This window comes from Pecten maximus, chromosome 10 (assembly GCF_902652985.1).
Source record: "Pecten maximus chromosome 10, xPecMax1.1, whole genome shotgun sequence".
NCBI classification, from domain to species: domain Eukaryota; kingdom Metazoa; phylum Mollusca; class Bivalvia; order Pectinida; family Pectinidae; genus Pecten; species Pecten maximus.
The window spans coordinates 26,455,084-26,479,872 of NC_047024.1; the positions used below are offsets into that span (position 1 = coordinate 26,455,084).

At 36.1% G+C, this 24,789-nt stretch overlaps 1 protein-coding gene across 5 annotated transcripts; it reads right to left on the reverse strand.

Annotated features, from left to right (window-relative positions):
- Positions 1-515: 515 nt before the first annotated feature.
- LOC117335698 (zinc finger protein 507-like) lies at positions 516-24,452 on the reverse strand. 5 transcript variants are annotated; one of them, XM_033895865.1, is made up of 4 exons: positions 7,340-7,824; positions 6,172-6,241; positions 3,415-3,997; positions 516-3,384 (listed from the first exon to the last, which is right to left on the reverse strand). In XM_033895865.1, the coding sequence occupies exons 3-4, from the start codon at positions 3,973-3,975 to the stop codon at positions 1,927-1,929; spliced, it is 2,019 nt and encodes a 672-aa protein (XP_033751756.1). In that variant the 5' UTR covers positions 3,976-3,997; positions 6,172-6,241; positions 7,340-7,824; the 3' UTR covers positions 516-1,926. The 5 variants fall into 5 exon arrangements, with proteins under 5 accessions (XP_033751756.1, XP_033751755.1, XP_033751754.1 ...); XM_033895864.1 differs by lacking the exon at positions 7,340-7,824 and adding an exon at positions 24,414-24,452 and having other exon boundaries at positions 516-3,997; XM_033895863.1 differs by lacking the exon at positions 7,340-7,824 and adding an exon at positions 10,795-10,911 and having other exon boundaries at positions 516-3,997.
- Between the last annotated feature and the right edge of the window lie 337 nt (positions 24,453-24,789).

Consider the following 24,789-nt stretch of genomic DNA (forward strand, 5'->3'; position numbering starts at 1 on the left):
ACATTTTTAAAGGCAAGTCGCAGAGGTAGTTAAGTTTGTCAATACAGACTAATCAGATTATTACACAATAGTGCTGCCTACTACAGTTACGGATTATCGATTTAATTACCTGTCTATACACGACCCATCATTTTATGTACTGAATAATTAACCCTTCAATCAGTCAGCCAAGAATTACTTTATATCTTGGATACGCCAATTGAAGCCAAAGTTTGTGATCAATTAACAGGTTTACATACCTATGCACGAATATAATTGCCTCCTTTGGATAAACGAATTTTCATTTTGCCCGTTGCCACTAGTACGTTTGTCGTTGATCGTTTGTGCTGACGTTGAATATATTGCCATCTCACACAAATTTTTCCAGTGATATAAGCCTTTGTGTTGACGTGGCGAATTTTTGCCAACGGGTTCGGTACATTTTAGTTATATTTGAAGTTTTTTTTTAAATGGAATACGTATCTAACATTAAATATATACATGTACATGCACACAAATAACAAAAACACAGAACATACCATTAGAGCACTTTTATTGGATACCATTCTAAGTGATTTACAAGCAATACAATGCAAACCTTACTCAAAACGAAAGTAAAAATCGAGCCTTTTTTTTCTGCCACGTGACTGACTTTTTAGATTTCGTGTACATTTGCAATTTACGTTGTACAATGTAATCGTTCTAAATTATCCTCTGATGCAGTCAAAACGTATTAAACAATTATTCTCGCAATTAAAATGGAAATTTTAGATAACTAAGGTAAATTGAAAATTGATTTTCCCTCCGCAATGAGAAAGTTTGATACAAGAAACCTCCACCAATCTTTCATCTACTTCAATAATGTAGAAGTGTCAAAATATAGCAATTGCAATAGTGGCTATAAAAGATATAATGTTAATCTAATTAGCACAAAAAAGACATTTAAAATCAATTTATTAGATAGCTATATTTAAGGCAGACATTCAAGAACAAAAATTAAGAAGTATATTTACAAAAGCAGGAACCACTATATAAAGGCGAGTAGTAGTCCATACATGGTATTGGTTCGTTCCGTGTATATCCGAGCGTTTGGTATTGTCCTGTTTGTTGTACATCCAGAATAGGTTATTGGCTAGTCGATGTAGAGGTATATTCCACATACGGCAGTTAATTATAGGAGTAATGTTTCCACTCCGACATTCTCTAAGCGTATACCACTACTGATGAATAAAGTATTTAAAAGATAATCGTTCATACATGAAAGTATCCGATAGCCAAACCAAGCAAAAAACGTCACGTACCGACAATCAGTGACAGGTATAGCTCTAACGTTATAAACTTCCTGCTGCGTGATAGCGTGCGTACTGGTTTAACACTTCCGGTACGCAATTACATGCTAGAGCAGCATCACATTTTGGTATCTGGTTCAATAATGATATTCTTGCATTGTCTCCGTATCAATAAACACGCCTTTTCCGACAAACGGATGTAGTATTGTCAACATAAGGCATAATGTACCGTAATCATCCTTATTAGATTACGTACATCGATGAAGTCTGCTTCTTCACAAAACGCAAGGTATCCTTGACGCCAGATTTGCACTTGCATCATCTTCTTAGCAAGCCGCAATCTCATTTACATACTTGTATACCCTTTATACAGGATAACACTCGCTCCAAATCGATGCAAAAGTGCCGTTACACTATCATGTGCTGTTGAGCCACTTCGGCTTATAGTTGTTGCAGCTCCTCGTGTTCCCGTTTATACGTGACTTCATCATCACAAGAACATACTTGCATTATTACAATTAGATAACCGCCATTTCACCGGGGAGCTGCAACAATCGATGCTCTCTTATATAATGGAGCATATATGCTAATAAATTCGTGGTATTGGGAAGCATTGCTTCTATATCCAGGCCTACAAGAGTCTTGCAGGCATCTTCGTCTAAGGAGTACAAGATTGCACTCTTTCTTTGACGTGTATTTCTGTATGTTTCAGTTGTTTATTCGCCAGCTGTGCCAATATTTCTGGGGATCTCTTGAAATAAATCCTTTTCGTATTGTTTTTCAAAGAAAATTTCTTTTCCAATACAAATTGCTCCTGTGGTTCAGACAACTGATTCCTGTTCTCCTTTTCAGATGACGATGCTTTCTTGCATTTTTTACCGATCCTTTCAGTGGCGTTTTCCATCTTTGTATGTTGCGTGTTTGTGTGAACAGATCGCTGTCTAATGTTAGTGAAACTGTCGCAAGAAGAGTTTCTGACCAAAGAGTTGCTTCTGATGGGGATAATGCTACCGACGGTCGTGTTCGTAAGATGTGCTGTCTTGCTCTTGTCACAGACGTTGCTAATTGGCGCATCGTTTCTGCTAATGTCGTTAGTGCCATTTTCTTTAACGGGCGAATCCTTGTTTTTCAATTGTAACGACAGCTGGCGCCACGTAGTTCGCGTTGCGGGCATGTCAATGTTATCTTCCTGTACTTGCTGTTCGGACGTTGCAGGTAAACTTGTGTTTCTTTCAGCAGTGTTTCCCGAACTGACGGTTTCGTCCACAAATTCTTGTGGCGCGGTAGTCATGGAAGAACCAACTGGATTTTCTTTTGCCGCGATCTCATGTTGACGCATATGGCTTTGGAAATGTGCTCCACTTCGAACTTTTGAAAAACAAATCTTGCATTTCTTAAATTTTAGATGCATTTTGAGATGACTTGATAGATCTTCCTGCGAAGGAAGACTTTTCTGACATGTCGTGCACATGAACTCGTTTTGAGAAGTAACGGGGGATGGCTTCCTCCTTCTCGGTCTGTATTTGTCACACTTTCCCTTTAGGACGTGTTTTTTACATCGCTTTTCATCTTTGAAGTACTTGTTACAAAACACACACTTGAAATGCGTTTCTCGCTTATGCTTTTTCAATTCCGATCGGCTGTGAAAGGCCCATGAGCACTCCGAGCACTTCTTCAATTTCAATTTCTTTACAGATTCCTTTCGGTTTATTTTCTTCATATCTTTGAGAAGTCGTTCTATTTTTCTTCCGTGCATTTCTAAATGTTCATAGAACTTATCATTGGATAACTGGATACTGCAGACTGGGCAGATCGTCGCGCTGATTCTTTCATGCGTACGTGTATGTTTCCCGAATTCAACAGCTGTTTGAAATTCAGAATCACATATATTGCATGTGTACGTTTCAACCGATGACTCGACATCCGAATCTGCCGTCTTCTTGTTTTCCACTTCCCGGCAAGAAGTATCGCTTTTTTCCGTATCCTCGTCTTCCATTTGCTCCCCAGAAGTATCGCTGTCTTCCATTTGCTCCCCAGAAGTATCGCTGTCTTCCATTTGCTCCCCACAAGTATCGCTGTCTTCCATTTGCTCCCCACAAGTATCGCTGTCTTCCATTTGCTCCCCACAAGTATCGCTGTCTTCCATTTCTACACCAGAATCAATTAGTCCATCATTCAAATTAGGGATCTTTTCAGTCAACGCGAAATCTTGATGTGACTTCATCTGTACACCTTCAGCATTGTTCACCATTTCATTTTCTTCCTCCTTCACATCGACAGCTGTCCAATTATTCGCTTGTGACATGCTACTCATAGGATCGCCGTTCACTTCTGCCTCTGTCGACGGAAGAGGTGGACAAGCCGTTTCAAACATGACAGCCAATCTTTGAGTACACGTGTAGCAGAAGGGTACGATTTCTGAGCGATATTCGTTTTCCATATTACTGAAAACATCATGAACGTCCAATCGAGGATAAAACTCCCTTTTCACTTGAACGAGTTCCTCTACTCTCATTACAGTTGCACAGTTGGCGCAACTCAAAAGACACGGTCCATCTTTGAAACTCGGGAAGAGCTGTTCAGGGGGAACATACTGGTGACCAAGATCGAAGACCTTCTTTCCTGTGGTGTTATCAATCAGCTGTCCGTCCCAATCGCAGTCGACTTCTTCGTCATTCCCGACCTCCACTCCGAAAATGATAGGCATGCTGGTGCATTCAGTGCGTCTCCTACAAATAGCAATAGTTGAGAGTAGTCAATTGGTCAAGGCTTCGTTAATATAGGCACTCACTCGACGATCACAACAGCAGTTAGTAGATAGTGTTGATGCCGGTTAGAAGAGGAAATTTCTTAGTTTTGTGAATCGTTAACTTTGTCCATTTTGCGTCGGTGTTATGCATTCTTGACCTGCGAATCCATCACCATTATCATTATGGGAACTGCACTCATTTGATGACTTTATTACCATTATCATTATGGGAACTGCACTCATTTGATGACTTTATTTCAAGTTCCCCGATCGGAATTTAGACAAATCAAGACAAAATGTAGCATATTTATAGAACACCGAGACCTAACGTAACACTACAAGAACGCGTTTGTTTATCTAATGACAGTAATTAAGAAACGCTGCTCGTTGTTTACTCAGTTACTATTTATACCTTTTGATCTATCTGTTACTATTTATATCTTGTGATTTCCCTGTTACTATTTATACCTTTTGACCTGTCTGTTACTATTTATACCTTTTGATCTGCCCGTTTCTATTTATACCATGTGGTCTGCCTGTTACTATTTATACCTTTTGTTTTGTCTGTTACTATATATACCCTATGATCTGTTTGTTTCTATTTATATCTTGTGATCTCCCCGTTACTATTTATATCTTGTGATCTACCCGTTTCTATTTATTTATACCTTGTGATCTGCCCGTTTCTATTTATACCTTATGATCTGTCTGTTACTATTTATATCTTTGGATCTACCCGTTTCTATTTATACCTTGTGATCTGCCCGTTTCTATTTATATCTTGTGATATGTCTGTTACTATTTATATCTTGTGATCTCCCCGTTACTATTTATATCTTGTGATCTACCTGTTTCTATTGATACCCTATGATCTTCCTGTTACTATTGATACCTTGTGTTCTGCTTGTTACTATTTATACATTTGATCTCCCCGTTACTATGTATACCTTGTGTTCTGCTTGTTACTATTTATACCTTGTGAAATCCCCGTTACTATTTATACCCTATGATCTGCCTGTTACTATCTATACTTTGTGATCTGCCTGTTACTATGTATACCTTGTGATCTGCCAGTTACTATTTATACCTTGTGATCTGCCCGTTTCTATTTATACCTTATGATCTGTCTGTTACTATTTATATCTTTTGATCTACCTGTTTCTATTTATACCTTGTGATCTGCCCGTTTCTATTTATACCTTGTGATATGTCTGTTTCTATTTATATCTTGTGATCTCCCCGTTACTATTTATACCTTGTGATCTGCCCGTTACTATTTATATGGTGCTGAATATTCTGGTTTATATCTTACTTCTTGACTATGTTATCGATTTTTACTATATAAAGACTGTTGTTCTTTATGGCAATTTTCTAGATAATTGGGATGTTTTAGCGTTCATATCATTGGGTGTATTTATAAGATGTTTAACAAAAATAACTTTTGCTAATTACTGGTGTTTTTAGCCTAATTATTGTGTTCTTGACTATAACCATTTATAGATATTTTTGTTATAGATAGACAGTTAAATAATAGTTAATTAATAACTCATGCCTTGGCTTACGGTTAACAAATCACGTTCTTGACTGTTACTATATATAACTCACAAACCTGTTACAATTACAACACGTGCTCTTACTGGTACATTTCATAATCATACTCTCGACTTACACTTTTTAAATGTTCTTGACTTGTACCTACGTATAGCTCACGGCCTTGACCGTTACTTTGTGGATCTTCTGCGCTTTGTTACTATTTATAGCAAATGATATAATCTATGCTTAATTCCGGTTCTGATCGTCACGGAATCTTCAAAACAGTACAGACAATATCTTCATTGTAAGGAACAGTTATCAAAATACAACACAATTAAAATGAAAATGAAACACACTGGCACAAACTATAAGAAAAAGTTACGTAATCATTTAAATAATACAATTATGAAATCTTAACAACATGAAGCTTGCAATTACGAATGGACCATAACTATATACATGTACTTATCATCAGGTGATCAAATGTTTCTCGTGTGATGGGTGAAATGTCACAACACTGATGATAAGGAACAAAACCTGATGTCTTAATAAAATTTTATTTCAAAATATAATTGTCCAACATTACAAATCAATCTGTAAATGACCGGCTGCTGTAGTTACCTGATCAGATACGGTCTGGTTTCTCGGGAATGTCGTCAGCAGATGGATACAGCGAAGGGCAGGAAAAAATCTACAAAATAGAAATATATATACTTCGTCAATTTCATCAAAATCTGTGAAGATTCATTCCGTATCGTAAAAACAAAGATGCTCACGTAGTGACAATGAATGTGTCACATTGTTTAACTGTGATGTGTCGCAAATGGACGCATATATTACCTAAAGCTAAATAAAGGGCTATATCACTGGATTAAATAATGGGAAAATATGCCCCATTATATATATGAGTATCCATAATTCAATATGTCCGGAAGAAAACTGTATTTTAAGTAGAAGCTAAGTCTAAAACATAGCACGCGACGATAAGATATCGGGTAAGGGTACTAAAACAAAAACAATCCATGAATCAGAATTCTGAACAGGAAAACACGACTTGATATATCAAAACAAAGTATATCGGGTTTCAATATTTGGGATATTAAGGTGCCCAGATACAATTAATTGCACTGAAAAATAGCTCTGAAAGTAATTTGATACCACCACATCCATGGGTCTTCATCTAAAAAGTTCTATTAAAACGTTCAACGAGGGAAAAGATCTCGAAAGCTTTTGTTTTCGTTTTTTTTTCTAATCAGTTAACAAAACTACATGTGCATATCATGATAAAAATAATTGTTAAACAAAAATAAAAGCAAAGTACGTAATTATGTTTTTTTTCTTTCTATTATTACTTGGAATTTTCATCTCGAATTTTCAGACAATATCATACAAGAGTTATGGTCCCTGACCTACATCACAAGATTGAATGCTATGTTCAAGTTATGTTATGTTCAAGATCAATTGAAGATAAATTGGTTTCCTTATTTATATATATCTACATTTGCAAAGTAAGTTTTTATTTAGTCGAATTTAAGCTTCGAGATCGTTTTAAAAAGTAGACATATCCGTACAAAATATTCCATAAGTTAACAAGATTACAAAAGATGTAAAGAATAACATAATCTTAAGTACGAAGTGAGCAGTCAAGCTCAAGCGTCCCGGAATTAAGTAAAAGTTGATCACCGACAGCATTTTATAAATACTGTACAGTATCTACCTGTAGGACATGTAGTATATCACTATCATTAAATCACATTCAACGAGACGTCAATATCAACCCTCGGGTTACCTTGTGCCAGCGAGCGAAAGCATTCCAGACCGAAATGTTTATATACACATCCCGTATAATCATGATCACATCGCTACAATCTCCTACACCATGTACACCGTGTTCTTCGCTAACTGTTTGTAAAACTGAATCACGGTCGAGCTTACACCTAGACGCATATCACGTAGCTCCTCCCCTTTCTTCACTAGCCACTTAAAATCTACGTTCCGCTTGACTGATGACACTGTGCTATTGTGTTACACACTGCTGTGTTTGACCCTCTAGTACGTAGTGGAAATTTTCGTTCCAGACACCTGTCATATGTTATAGGAGCCAATTACTGTCCCACGGCTACAAATCTGACCTTGACATCGTAGCGCGGCATGTGATTCTTTGTGTAAATAAGGTTATTCAGGACCGGCTACGAGTTCGACAGCGCTCCCAACAACACCACATTGCTGATAAAACTCGCACTCAGACTTTCCCTCATCGGCTGATGTCTCGCCAGTCAGTACGTATATACATTACGGCTGTACAACTACAGGCACTTGAAATATTTGAGTGGGAAATGGACGCGTTTTTTTTTCAAATTCTATGTTGACAAGTCATAACTTGTCATAATATTTCTGTGTCAATTTTATGATCATGATTAAAGCTAAGATGATTAATTACAATTTTATTAATACATCTTTTTTTTTAACAATTTACTTCGAATGATTTTAAACAAAGAAATAGTTTGCTTTAACAGCGATATATTTTATTGTAAAATTACGATATCATAATATATATTGCCGATATATTATTCCCGATATTCAGAAGATAAAGTCGATATACACAATTCTTAATTCCCTATTATTTTGATTTCGTTGAAAAAATACACAATTACATACCGATATCGATTCTACAAGCCATTCCGTTTTAAGGCGATATTGTCGATAAAAAATTCTAACGATATTCCAAAACAATATCGGCGATAAAAATAAAACAATTTCTTTATCGATGATAAATTCTACAGCTCCTATCGATATAGTCGTTAACAATTAACTTCCCATATGATATCGCCGATAACAATCCACAATTCCAACGATATCGGCGATAAAACACTAATCATCCCCTCACGATATCGGCGATAAAACACTAATCATTCCCTAACGATATCGGCGATAAAACACTAATCATTCCCTAACGATATCGGCGATAAATCACTAATCATTCCCTAACGATATCGGCGATAAAACACTAATCATTCCCTAACGATATCGGCGATAAAACCCCAATCATTCCCTAACGATATCGGCGATAAAACCCCCATCATTCCCTAACGATATCGGCGATAAAACTCCCATCATTCCCTAACGATATCGGCGATAAAACCCCCATCATTCCCTAACGATATCGGCAATAAAACCCCCATCATTACCTAACGATATCGGCGATAAAACCCTCATCATTCCCTAACGATATCGGCGATAAAACACTAATCATTCCCTAACGATATCGGCGATAAAACACTAATCATTCCCTAACGATATCGGCGATAAAACACTAATCATTACCTAACGATATCGGCGATAAAACCCCCATCATTACCTAACGATAATGGCGATAAAACCCCCATCATTCCCTAACGATATCGGCGATAAAACACCCATCATTCCCTAACGATATCGGCGATAAAACACTAATCATTCCCTAAAGATATCGGCGATAAAACACTAATCATCCCCTAACGATATCGGCGATAAAACACTAATCATTCCCTAACGATATCGGCGATAAACACTAACCATTCCCTAACGATATCGGCGATAAAACACTAATCATTCCCTAACGATATCGGCGATAAAACCCCATCATTCCCTAACGATATCGGCGATAAAACCCCCATCATTCCCTAACGATATCGGCGATAAAACACTAATCATTCCCTAACGATATCGGCGATAAAACACTAATCATTCCCTAACGATATCGGCGATAAAACACCCATCATTCCCTAACGATATCGGCGATAAAACACTAATCATTCCCTAACGATATCGGCGATAAAACACCCATCATTCCCTAACGATATCGGCGATACAACACTAATCATCCTCTAACGATATCGGCGATAAAACACTAATCATTCCCTCACGATATCGGCGATAAAACACTAATCATTCCCTAACGATATCGGCGATAAAACACCCATCATTCCCTAACGACATCGGCGATAAAACACCCATTATTCCCTAACGATATCGGCGATACAACACTAATCATCCTCTAACGATATCGGCGATAAAACACTAATCATTCCCTAACGATATCGGCGATAAAACCCCATCATTCCCTAACGATATCGGCGATAAAACACTAATCATTCCCTAACGATATCGGCGATAAAACCCCCATCATTCCCTAACGATATCGGCGATACAACACTAACCATTCCCTGACGATATCGGCTAAACCAACAATCCACAACTTCAACGATATCGGCAGTTAAATCTCACGATTCCCGAGCGATATCGACGATAAAACACTAACAATTTTCGTACGTCATCGGCGATTTCAGTAAGATATTGTTTAGTCGATAGGAAAGATACACATGCTTCGCGATATCATCAATAACACTAATCTACAATTTCAAAAATATTTGCAATAAAAATCCTCACATCTCCCTCACAGTATCGGTGAGAAAACGATACTGTCGATAAAAAAAATCAGCAATTCCCCAACAACATCGCCAATATCGCGGATAGAAGCATTTTTCACAATTCTATACCAATAGCAATGGTATCGCCGATATACATGTACAATTATCAGTTATCGCATACACATGAATCATCCTCAACATTTACCGGTAAAATGCTCAAAGTTTCATCTGAATAAACAATAACTATGATAGTTCTAAGATTGTGTACATGCAAATTGATAACATGTGAAAGCGATCTGATAACGAAGCATTGATCTTTTTTGAAAAATTTATGAATAAAAAAAATTAACGATCAAAAAACAATTATCAACGTATCGTCCACAAAATCAAAATTACTGTGACGGTATCGACAATAAAATTTACATGCAAATAAAATTACAATCCCGATTATATATCGAAGAGAAAACAATTTAACAGTACAACGTCAACAATCATCAAAAGATATGTTATAAGTAAGAAAATACTGCTCACTAAATGTTATTCGTCGTCAATATGATTTACGGCAAATTGCGTTTGAATGTTCAGATAATATTACTCGAGTGCAACAACTATTGTATAAAGACTATATCACGTTTCCATACCTAGCTCTAGTCGGACGGTAAATCCCACGGACTGAGTGTTGAAGCGCGCACTTCCTCAATAAACTACACACACAGCAACACCCGTCTAACTCAGTACGTGTCTCGCGGCCAAATGATAATATGGTCAGTGTCAAACACGGTTGTAGTGCAAATTTGCACACGAACTTTATAACCCATTTTGATTGGATACCTACCTTTTGCACACGTCACTATCATTTAAGCCCCTCCCCGGTTTTTGTAACGTTTCTTACGACCGCTTGTGGTTCCCGTATGATTAACACTACGCGACACACCTAGTTCACCACTTTGCGCACGACACGAAAAACATTAGCTCCGCCCCCTGTGATAGTGGAAATTTCCATCATGACACACTGTCGATATCAGATTATCACCGGTCTGGGCCAATATGGAGTGAGTCATCGCTTCAAATTTATTGTGTATACATTCCTTGCGGTTAGCCGCGTGGAAGGGTTGTCAGATAGGCCCTACTCGAAGGACAAGAACCACTCCTTGTTTACTCGGCGGGAAATAGTTAACTCTTATCTTCTTGGCGATAACAAACGGTCTTATAAGATTGACTAGTCATTTTAAAAATGTCAACCACACTTTCAATAAAATATGTGAAATGTCTGCTCCTAAAAAAAAATATCTTGAATCAGAGACGTCTCTGCTGGAATGTAACATTTCTCTTAAAAATGAATTACAATAATTCAAAAACACGAAGCATCAGGCGTATTGTAGACAAATATCGTATGTTTTAACGGTAATAAGTGATGTTTAGAGTCGAAATACATATTTTCCAGAAAGTTTAATTTTGACGATCTAAACTTTATTTAAAAGAATGCCCCTTTAACAAATGTTACATACTTTACGCTTTTACCAACCTACAAAAGTTGAGGTTCAATTTTCACCTATAGGTCGAAAGGCCTACGGAATAAAATGAACTGAATTTTCATCATAAAATTTTATGTAGATAATAATTAATTGTACCCCCAACCCCTCCCCCCAAAAAGGGCTTTGGCATTTAGTTGATGCGTGTTGATTTTGTTCATTTTTGATGTTAATCATATATATTTCTAAATTACAGGTGTCACAATCATGCGTTTTTGTAACAAGGAATATATAAGATGTCAGTGATGTAATATCTTTAAAACAGAGACTTTAAATATATCTGACAAATCCTAATCCGTCAGTACTCTGTACAATCTTCAAATTATTTACAGAAAGATTCTTTCGTACCGTGGTCGCTCAATTATTTACCGAGGGGTGGACGGAGGTATACAAAACATTGAATAGAACTGTCAACATCGCGAGGTGGAGGTATACAAAAACACTGATTACACCTGTAACCGTAGAAATAAGTAGGTCTTAGCGGGATTTAATCCCCAAAACAAACTCCACCATACAATTACCACTCTTTACAAGAAAATACCCCGTGGGGAAAGGGTACAAATACACAGGTTTATCTCAAAAGTCCCTCACCCAACTGATGAAAATTACCTATACACATATTGCCACATAATGTCCATAACCGCCCGGTCTTGCTCTGTTAACGTTGTATGTGGCCCGTTCAATTCACTTCTTTTATATTTAAACTGTGAGTCAGCATTTCAGGATTCCATTAATTTGAGGTCGAGATGCTGAAGTATATGGATATTTAGTGATATATCGCTACGTCATCACGGACAGTTGTTAGAGCTATGCCTATGGGGCGGAATAGTTGTGTGATATCGCCAGCCTGAATGTCCATTTGAATACTTTAAACGTCTCTATAAGGTTGTCGTACGTAAAGGATCTAATAATGAAATGGAGTTGTCACTTTATTATTTTTTTAGCATCACCATATCAGTTTGCACATAAAATATATTCGTGACACTGAAAATTAAACAAGGCAAAAAAGTGAATACAAGATTATCTCCCCCTGGTTTGAAGCGGGAATCAGATATAATTATCACTGAGAAAAAATCATAAAACTCTTTTTTTTGTAATTTTAATATTCTAGAGACAAAAGGCCCGTGTAACTTAGGTAAAGCTTCGGTCAGATAGACGTCCTTCCGTCTGACTGGACGACTTTTTGAAATCGATTTGTGGGGTGTATTTTTGTTCAATCAGTAATTTATGGCCGTGCATTAAGTGTGCAATGCACGGCCATAAATAACTGATTGAACAAAAAATACACACACAAGTCGATTTCATCAGTAATTTATGGCCGTGCATTGCACACTTAACTGCCCTGCAGGTAGGGCGTAAGAATTGTACCTACTGCCCCCATTGCATGATCGTAAGAGGCGACTAAATTTGGGATCTTATCTTTTCTCTACTTTCTGAACAACTTTCTTCTTTCTTATGTCTCCCTTGACAATGCCTCACTTTTGGCCTTAGTTGAGCATTCGCCCCTGTGAGGAAGGCTTTGGGTTCTGTCCCCTAGCCGAGACATACCAGTGTCTTTAAAAATGCGCTCAGTATATTAGGAGTGGAACGACTGGTTCGCCCGTTGTCAGTATAATGTGACCGGGTGGAGTGTGCAGCTGGGTGTTTCGGCAGTATGCCTCAGTGAGGTAGCACTATAAATCGGCAAAAGTTCAGGCCTATCACAAGGGGACTTAACACGAACTTACGGCAGCCTCCCACAACACACATACGCACTCGCCACACGCATGCATGTCGCACGCAAGGGGGGGGGGGGGGGGGGGGGGGGGGGGCGTCCTTAAATGACCATAGCTGTTAATAGGACGTTAAACAAAATAAACTAAAACCAAACCAAACCTGCACACTTAATTAGAAACTTAAACATTTGTATTAATCATTAGTCCCACTGAATAACGTCCATTTCTTTCCGTCCTAAAGCACTGTTGCACAATGCATGATGTTTTATGATGAATTTCGGTAACAAACACGAACGTTTATTTCGTTTCCTACATGAACCGTTAAAACCAGCCATGTATTCCCATTCTGATCTATCACAGTTACCTCCCCTTGTCAAGTTTGACGACGGACTTGTAACTACCCCACAAGTACGGTGGATGAATATTTCGGGTGAATTTTGTTTTCCCCTAACTTCGTGTCTGATGCGTTACGTTTTATAACCATCGTCATATAAAATATCGTGATGTAATATTTCAATGTTAGCGTTAAGCTGCAAATGTCAAATCCGTCTGATAATCTTGGATTGGCAGCTCACTAATAACTTCCGTTTATTTAAACCTGAGATTAAGACCACCGGAAGTCTGTGTTTAAACAGGTCACAGTTAGATTTGTCGATCAGTACATGACTCAACTGGTTCAAACACGTCGGTACGGATTTGATAGAACGTAATTATATAAAGGTCGACTAATTTATGTGATAATGGTACCGCTAAAGATAAAAACTAACGTTCTTTAAATTGGTAAAACCCATTTCGTCATGGTTCGTTAATGTTATGTAATCGCATGGGCTCGGCTCCAGACCTAGCGGTTACCAACGTTTTAATTAATCCCCAATATATCACATTACGCTAAACTCTAATATTGAATACGCGGAATAAGAATTTTCTCTTTTGTATTATTTTAAACATCAATTTTACGTAGTAAAACTAACTTCATATATTATAACGCAATATAAATCACAGTGTCAAATTGAAATAAGATTGAGTTCTATAGACTCAATTTAGTTTCAAACTAATAATCTAATGGTACAGACCAGAGATGCTATGAATTACTTCACATTTTTATAATTGACGTTGTCCTGTCAGTGTGTATTGAATAAGATTTACTAAAGTTACTTACTGTATTACCGCTATAGTGCTGATTATCATTATTAAATATTATATAGATTAGACTAATCCCTCTAATCCGCTTTGCGGATCATTCCATTTATCCGAGTTAAACTGAAGTTATCCCTCAATACCCCAACAAAAAGCTATACAATCAGATTAGGCCGTATTTAAAGCTGACACGATTTAAATGTAACTTCCGCATTAAAGATGGCACGGATTTACCAAACTTTTGACTTAATGCCAGTTTACGGAGTCACTCATCTAACGAAAGTACGTTTCTATACATAGGAGAAGTATTTTTTATTCACTATAAAAAATAAATCAAACTTTGTCAAATATTAGGTATTTGAGTGACGAAATGAAAATCTATTCAAATGATAATTTGAATTGCTCGGTCTCGAACCTAAACAAGCTGAACAAGAAATATCTTTAAAAAAGATAAACGGCACAGTTTTAATGCACGTGGTTATAATGTTAAACTGATGGTGAAATAAATTAAGGAACTAATGCGTTTTAGCACGGATAACAAAATTGTATCAGTTTCAATCTTAACTTTGTTTCGCTTTTAACTGTAAATCTGCATTTTTCATTTACCGCTACATTGACCAATTAAATACTTCAGCTTGACCAGTAACCCCACCTGTTGCGTCATATCCGGGGCCAAAAGAAAATTATACGGCTATGCCGAAAAAATCAACCATTGTGTGTTCACCCAGGGACATACATAGACGTATGTTCACCACACACATTTATAACAAGTTATCCATATACATATACAACCCGATTGTTACACATTATGGCATCAATTAGTGTATCCCAGATACATCATTTGAGTAATCCTTGACCGAGTGTTGAAGAAGGGTATTCAGTACATACAATATGGTAGGCCGGTTGTGGACAGGTAATTGAACAGTTATTCCGTAATCGCAGTGGACAGCACTGTTACATTATTTTTAAATAAGCATAAATGCAATCACGACAGATACTATAAGGTATTATGCGAAGTCTACCTGATATGAAGCTTGACCAATCGGGGCATTGACTAGTATGGAAGGCCTTAGCTTCCTGAAGAACAAAGGCGTTATATCATCATGTTAACATGCTAAATCATCATGCCACCATGCTATATAATCATGTCACCATGTTATATCGTCATGTCACCATCTTATATCATCATGTCGCTATTTTGAAATGCAATTTATAGAAGACAACTGCCCTTCAATTGACTTACAACTAATTAACATATTCTTACTTATGTATGCGGATGATACTGTTATCTTTGCCGAAACACCCCAAGGCTTGCAAAAAATGCTAGACTCCCTGCTTAATTACACTACCAAGTAGGGCCTAACTGTTAACACTTCCAAGACAAAGATAGTTGTTTCTAGAAATGGGGGAAAATTGAAAGATAATGAAAATTGGAAATATGATGGGTGTGTTTTAGAGATAGTGAATGAATTAAACTATCTAGGAGTTTTATTGAATTATAATGGAAAATTTAAACAAACACAGAAAAAAATATCTGAACAAGGTCGAAAAGCATTATTTGCATTAATGAGGGTATGTAAGAAACAGTATTTTACTATTGAGACTCAATTAGCAGTGTTTAATACATATGTCAGTAGCATAGTCAATTATGGTTCAGAAGTATAGGGATTCCATAAAGGCCCTGATATCGAAAAACATCATGTCAATTTTTGTAAAAAGTTGTTAGGTGTGCGCAAATCTACTCCAAATATGATGGTATATTTCGAATTAGGCCGTTATCCATTGTACATAACAAAGAAACTTAGAATTTTTAAATATTGGTTTAAATTGCTCAATACTGAAAATTGTATATTGAAATCGTGTTATGAAAATATGCCCCTATTTAAGGACCAATGGGTCTGTGAAATCAAAGATGAATTGAATCGCTTAGGCTTAGGTTATATTTGGGACGCCCAGAATGGAAACGATTTTACTTTTCCAATAATTAAGGAAAGATTATTTGACATTTTTAATCAAAATGGATATAGTGCTATTATAGATATGTCGAAAGGTTTGCTTTACTGGGAATTAAATGATAAAATTCTATTACAGTCGTATCTAACAAAATCAGTTAATATCAGCTATACGAAAGAAATTGCTCGGCTCAGGCTGTCAGCTCACAAGTTGAATATTGAATCTGGGCGATATTTTGACATTGATAGAAGTAAAAGAGTTTGTACTCTATGTAATCTTAATGATATAGAAGACGAATTTCATTTTGTTTTAGTTTGTACTAGGTTTTCTGATTTAAGACAGAAGTATTTAAAATATTATTATAGAAATAATCCAAGTGTATATAAGCTTACTCAATTACTTAATACAAATAATGTTAAAGACTTGTGTAATCTTGGGAAATATCTGTAAGCGGCAAATAAGTGCCGATCACAAGCATGAGATATAGATTGATGTTACTATTATATTATATTATTGCTTTGTTCATTCTCCTGCGGCCAATTTAACATTTTGTATATATGTAAATATCCTGTATATCATATGTTTACACTGATGAGTCGTAAGACTCAAAGTAATAAATGAACTTGAACTTGAACTTGAACTATAGTATATTATCGTGTCGCCATGTTATATCATCATGTCACCATGTTATATCATCATGTCACCATGTTATATCATCATGTCACCATGTTATAGCATCATGTCACCATGTTATATCATCATGTCACCATGTTATATCATCATTCGCCATGTTATATCATCATGTCGCCATGTTATATCATCATGTCACTATGTTATATCATCATGTCACCATGTTATATCATCATTCGCCATGTTATATCATCATTCGCCATGTTATATCATCATGTCACCATGTTATATCATCATGTCACCATGTTATATCATCATGTCACCATGTTATATCATCATGTCACCATGTTATATCATCATGTCACCAGGTTATATCATCATGTCGCCATGTTATATCATCATGTCACCATGTTTTATCATCATGTCACCATGTTATATCATCATGTCACCATGTTATATCATCATGTCACCATGTTATATCATCATGTCACCATGTTATATCATCATGTCACCATGTTATATCATCATGTCACCATGTTATATCATCATGTCACCATGTTATATCATCATTTCACCATATTATATCATCATGTCACCATGATTTATCATCATGTCACCATGTTATATCATCATGTCACCATGTTATATCATCATGTCACCATGTTATATCATCATGTCACCATGTTATATCATCATGTCACCATGTTATATCATCATGTCACCATGTTATATCATCATGTCACCATGTTATATCATCATGTCACCATGTTATATCATCATGTCACCATGTTATATCATCATGTCACCATGTTATATCATCATGTCACCATGTTATATCATCATGTCACTATGTTATATCGTCATGTCACTATGTTATATCATCATGTCACCATGTTATAACATCATGTCACCATGTAATAGCAGCATGTCGCCATGTTATATCATCATGTCACCATGTTATATCATCATGTCGCCATGTTATATCATCATGTCATTATGTTATATCATCATGTCACCATGTTATATCATCATGTCACCATGTTATAACATCATGTCACCATGTTATAGCATCATGTCACCATGTTATATCATCATGTCACCATGTTATATCATCATGTCACTATGTTATATCATCATGTCACTATGTTATATCATCATTCACCATGTTATATCATCATGTCACTATGTTATATCATCATGTCACCATGTTATATCATCCTGTCACCATGTTATATCATCATGTCACCATGTTATATCATCATGTCGCCATGTTATATCATCATGTCACTATGTTATATCATCATTCGCCATGTTATATCATCTGATATGGTGACATGGTGATATAACATGGTGACATGATGATATAACATGGCGACATGATGCAAAACAACCTTTGGTCTAAGGGCAGCCATGGCGTTCCATAGACTTGGTCTGATAGAAAGGAGGGAGAGTTGGGGGTAAGGAACAGAACTCTATTGGACAGGACCACAGCCACAGAATACATTGCCAATCAACAGAGGAACCAGCCATCGTAGTTTCTCTTGTTTGTTACATGCATTACTTAAAAAAAATTTGGACGTTGAAAATATTTAAAAATGAACTAAATCCTGATTGAAAGATAATGGAAAAAGATCACTACAAAATATGCACTTCGTTGTACAATATATTAAATAAAGTCTATAGCCTCTCAATTCAACACATTTCCATGCTTATTTGCTCCTGAAATATGTTGCCACTCCCCCGTCAATGTAAAAAATATCTGAACCATGCAGCCATTCCGAAAGCCGTATAATAGAGGATCTCGTTAGTAATATCCTGTACCTATAAAAATATATACAACCCCATTTACATTTCTTTTTCATCACATTTTACAACATTAAAAATGTTAAAATGTATATATACACAATAAAATAGTTTTCATACCTCCTCTCACGATAAATAAATCCAAAATTTAGACACACCTAACTCCTATACACAATTCCTGTAAGATGTAAATGCGTGAGTAAAGGTGGTGTCTGACAAAGTTGACAGCATAACGGTGTGTTTTATACCCATTTATTTTTGAAATTCACACGTCTCTCTGATTGGATAAAAAAACACGTACACCTGGCCCATTGTTTACATACGAGATGGCACAACCCTGCTAATTATAAATCACTAGCCCTGACAGGGTCGGCTGTATCTCCATTTGCCCACTTTTTAAAATCACAATATGGAGAAAATGTTGTGATAGGGATTATAGTCTATTTCAGAGTAGTTCACCTTGTTTTTACCTGGGATTTACCTGGAATTTTCACCTGTGTTACCTGTGCTACATGGCCATATAAGGAACTATAAGATATAAGTAGCTACATGTATAATTTTATGCAGTACTTTATATAGGAAAAAATACACATTGATTACAGTATTATTATTTTGTTGTTATTTATGATGCGCAATGTACCTGTTTATAAGTATTTATATTTAAATATACAGTACTTTATATGAAAAAAAATAATATAGACCACTACTACAGACACCATCACTACCGAGACCACTACTATCATGGCAAATGCACAGATACAGGAGATCAAGTTTGTTAGGAACATTTAGCAGTGATGCGGCGTTGAATGGGTACTGCACAGGACAGACTCGATTCCTCGGAAACACTTATGTTTCTATCGACTGGATTTACGTTATTTTAAGAAGAATATCATCTCTTAAATTGTAAATGAACGTCGTCTTGACAGTAGGCGAAAACGATTCCAAGAATATTTCATTAGAAACAGAATCCAGTCTAACCGGTCACATCAGTGTCGCTAACTTAGCAGACGATGTTCAACTTCACAGGGGCTCGATTTTGGAGTAAGGTAGGCCTTTGACATCAGTGAATAACCACATAACTATAATTCAGTATGCATACACAACCAGAAACTATGTCGATACTGCCGATTTTTCGCAAGATTTAAAAAAAATTCTGGACTTTAAATGTTGTCGTGTCTAGCATTTCTGACAATTCGACAACGAGCCCCTGTGTGACGACAGTGACAATTCGATTACTTCCTATAGATTAGGAATAGAGCTTATAATAATTTTGTATCGAGTCGGTCGACTTCATTTTTTCTATTAAATTTTACTCTCATCACTTGCGTTGCTTTGTTTGTGGTGGTTTATGTAGATAAATACTAGCATTTGAAATCTCTCCTGGCCGAATGTAACTGGGGACCATTGTTTTTACCAGCAACACCCGGGGCTGTATCCCTATTCTGACCGAATCACTGTAAATTGTAGTATACAGTCTCATGAATACAATTTGGTTGACTAACGACATATAGGAAAATGTAACACAGAATGTAAATATATATGTGTGAATATGATGTTCTTTTTTAACTGAAGAATGTAATATAAAATGTATGAAAAATGTTTTTAGTATATATATTATAATGTATTACCAGTGCTTATGTATAATGTTTGTGGATATGTTAACTATCTAATGTATGTTCTTTCTTATATATATGTATGTAAATATGATGTGTGTATGATGACATTCACGGATTAATGATAAAAAAAAACAAAAAAACTATAACTTAGTGTTATTTTCCCCACTTCTCAGGTACATAAATATACCTCTCTTTTTGCCCACTTTTTAGCACAGGTAAATCATACAGGTAAACACAGGTAAAATTATTATGGAACTGACTATAATTGGTTTTCCATTGTTCTCCTATGTATACACTTTTCTTTGTTCTAAAAAAAGTGGGCAAATGGAGAACACACCACAGGGTCGATGTCCTCTAGGTCACGGGTCAAAGGATACGGGGTATCGTTTTTATAGAATTCTGGGTTAGGTCACTCAATCTTTTTATATATTATAAAGAATTCAAACCCTCATTTGTTATCGAGAATTTAAATAATGTTTGCAACTCTTAAGATTGAAAAAAAAAATTAAATGATAATACTATCATTACCCATCAAATAAATTGTAAACATGCAACAGTCTTAGTTTGAAATGTAGGATTCAACAAGATTCAACAACATTTTATTTTCTCTCAGCAGGTCACATTTATGCAATGCAGTGATTCACATATTGTTAAACATTTAAAAACAAGAAATATCCGATAACCGATATAGTTTTAATGCTGGTGGTTATAATGTAATGCCGCTGGTGAAATAAATCAACGAACTAATGCGTTTCAGCACGGACAACAAAATTAGATCAGTTTGAATCATTTTTGGTGATACTAAGGCAGCATTTGAATCAGGAATATAATTTTATCAATATGTCATTTGAAAAGATACATCCACTTATTCAGCTTGCATTCAATCTTACTTCATTTCGTTTTTAACTGCATCTCTGCATTTTGCATTTACCGCTACATTGACCAATCACATACTTCATCTTGACCAGTAACGCCACCTGTCGCGTCATATCTTGGGCCAAAAGAATATTATACGGCAATGCGGAAAGAAAAACAACTTACCACTGGCTCTACCACAGTGAGTACAAAATTAAATATTAGTTAAGATTGTAGAAATAGAATATGTGAACAATCCTCACAATCTCATATAATATTTATATTTCTATAATTGAATTTAACATCTGTACCTGGAATATAGCCTTCAAGAAAGTGATGTCAAATCGATTGAAAACCATAATCAATTAATCGATAAAATCTGTAATCAAATGATGATCGGCTAAAAATCGCATCTGAACTTGATTTAATTCACAGGTCAAACATTACTGTAACTTGCTTATGAGACCCGTGGTGTCCACCATGTTGTTTAAGCTACAAGAGAAATTAGAAAGGTTTACATTTTATTTACACAGTTTGCATGCCTTTTAAAACTAATAAATTTATGCAATGTTAACTTTGATCCATTATTTGTAAAACAAATATTAGTTTTAATTAAAATATATACATATTTAATTTCCCGTACACTAAACCTTATGATTATGGCCGTGTGATTATATATAAACACCCGTTTAACTATCTTTCATCCGTTTAACTATGTACAAAATACCCGTTTATGTACAAAATACCCGTTTAACTATGTACAAAATACCCGTTTAACTATGTACAAAATACCCGTTTATGTACAAAATACCCGTTTAACTATGTACAAAATACCCGTTTATGTACAAAATACCCGTTTAACTATGTACCAAATACCCGTTTATGTACAAAATACCCGTTTAACTATGTACAAAATACCCGTTTAACTATGTACAAAATACCCGTTTAACTATGTACCAAACGTCCATTCATAAACACCCGTTTAACGTTCCGATCACCTGTTAATGTACCAAGCATCAATTTAGTAATGTTCTGACCACCCCATTTAACTATGTACCGATCATCCCTTTAACTATGTATCAAACACCTGGTTATGTATGTACCAAATACTAATTTTTACATCCAAAACACAGTTATCCGTGAAAAAATCTTTCAGGACACCACCACATTGCAAACTGTTCTCTGAGCCTGTTCAGATTCCTCATTTACAAATAGGGTTAAAAGGTCATGCGGTTATATATACATTGTACTAGTAATCGTATTGATGGCACGGTAGGCTAAAGATGAATGTTTTTTTTTATGACGGTCGTACATAGAAGTGTGTAGGGTGCCTTTTCGCTCGTGGCGGAGTTGCCAACTCCTGCCAACCTTGTACTTTACACAGTACCCAGATCCCAGCCATTTTTCTTTAATTTTCAAAATTAACATTTTATATGCAAGTACCTGCAGTTTTGATATGTAGTTGCTTGTGTTGTTAAACAGCGTGCAGAATGCTCGTAGGCTATATGTATATACATGTATTATCAAACAATCAAAAATGTTTTGTTAAATTTTGGATGACAGTTAGCTACAGTCGACATTTGCCATGTTGACGAGTTACGAGAGGTCTACACATCATGTTATTTTACTATGTCACCATGTGACCCTCACAAATTCACCTGTCAATCATATCAGCTGTAAAAACATACCATGACTCGATTTATAAAACTACAGATTAATAACACCATGGAATGACATGCATACACAATGCTTCTAACTGTTTATCTATAGCTTGTCTGATCAGCCATTCTATACTTCGTACACGTCATAAATTTAAATATCGTATGAAAAACTATTATGACGCCATAAATACACGACGTCACGTGATTTTTACAGTAGTGAGTAACGTGTCGTTAAACTCGGGACGCACCTATTTTTAATTGATACATTAATTTGAAAATCAGTTTTCACGTATTTTCTCTGAAATGCGGTAAATTACTGTCTCTGGGGACATTGTCAAATGGAAACGACCGAGATTCCCACTTTATAAACAGATTGCTTTAGGCATAATGATATTACAACAATCATGCTACAAGAATAAGGGTGGGGTCAATTCCAGTCCCTAGAGACAGTGCCGGGACTTCAATATTACTGAAAACTACACCAAATAAGTATGTATTTGATAAAGTAAAATTACGAAACAAGTTTTACCAACTTGATATATTAATCACTCTTGTAGGATGGAAGCGCGTGAGGGTCTTACTGTGGGAGAAAACCGGAGTACCCGGGGAAACCGTCGGGCAGGTGACCACATACCTTTTCACTTCCGACCAGGGAATCGAACCCCGGGGTTACTATTACGAAGAAAATTCGTAAATATAAGTGAAATATAAAATTCTTAAATATAAGTGAAATGGCAAGCAGTATTGACTGTACTACAATAACGGTAATTACTTTACCAGCCAGCTCATTGAGCGATATAGTGTTTACACTATGTCCGGGAGAAGCTGTTAAGAATATCAGGGTTCGACACTGAAACTACAGTACGAACTAATTACCAACAAGAGGCCAATTTGGCAGAAATAAATATGGAGACGATTATACAATCGGCTTTCAAAGACTAGCATATCTAACCCAGAAGGTCACGCTGACCAACAGGTGATCACGCTGGACTGAGGTGCACACGGCCCCTCCTTGATTCCGGACACAGCTCATGACGTATGTAGCTGATCCCATCATGGGACCAAAATTGTAAAGCCAGGTCTCGACTTAAGAAGACGATTGGTCAACCATTTGTATTCCGCAACTTTTCAATCAGTTGGAATGTTGATAAGCGTTATGCATACGTTTCCTGTCACTATATACTTTATGTTAATGTCAATAAAAGCTAGAACCTGGACGTGCAAAGAGTCTGTTTCATTCTTTTGAAAGGTGCACAACAGAGGGTAGCGATTTCGAATTGAGAAATCACGGGACCATAGCCCCGTGATATTACCACTGCGCCATACATAAAGAAGAGTACGTAATTAATTAGAATTGATATAAGGTCACTCTAGTGCTATTACGATTCCACTTCGAGAGCATACTGATCGGATTATCAAAGGTAGAACTATCAAGACACCTACCATATTAGAACTTAAATATCCATATGTTTTTCGTGATTACATGTCGGGATTTTCGTTAGAATTTAGAATTTGTTCAGTATAAAAGATCTTTAAACGAAAAAAATCTTACCCTGAAAAAAGAACTCCGCCATCTCGGATCTGTAGCCAGCCTCTACCTGAACGAGACGGCCGACAGAGTATATACCACAATACAGATAAATCCTTTTCAGAGTTGATGAAGCATTCAGAGCCCACCGGGGACCGGGATCTCTCTATTGATACATATACAATGTACTAGCCTGTTATGGTTTACAACAATCATTAAGATGAATTTTGAACAATATCTTAATGAATCAAATATAAGAAAATCAAAAGTAATTGAAATCCTTTAATATCAAACTAGCAGTAGAATCAGTAGGATAATTAGGAAGATGGCTTGGTAGGTATACCTCGTCAGAGAGAATTTATAATTTGTGTAAATCGGATATTGGTGATAAATTTAAATG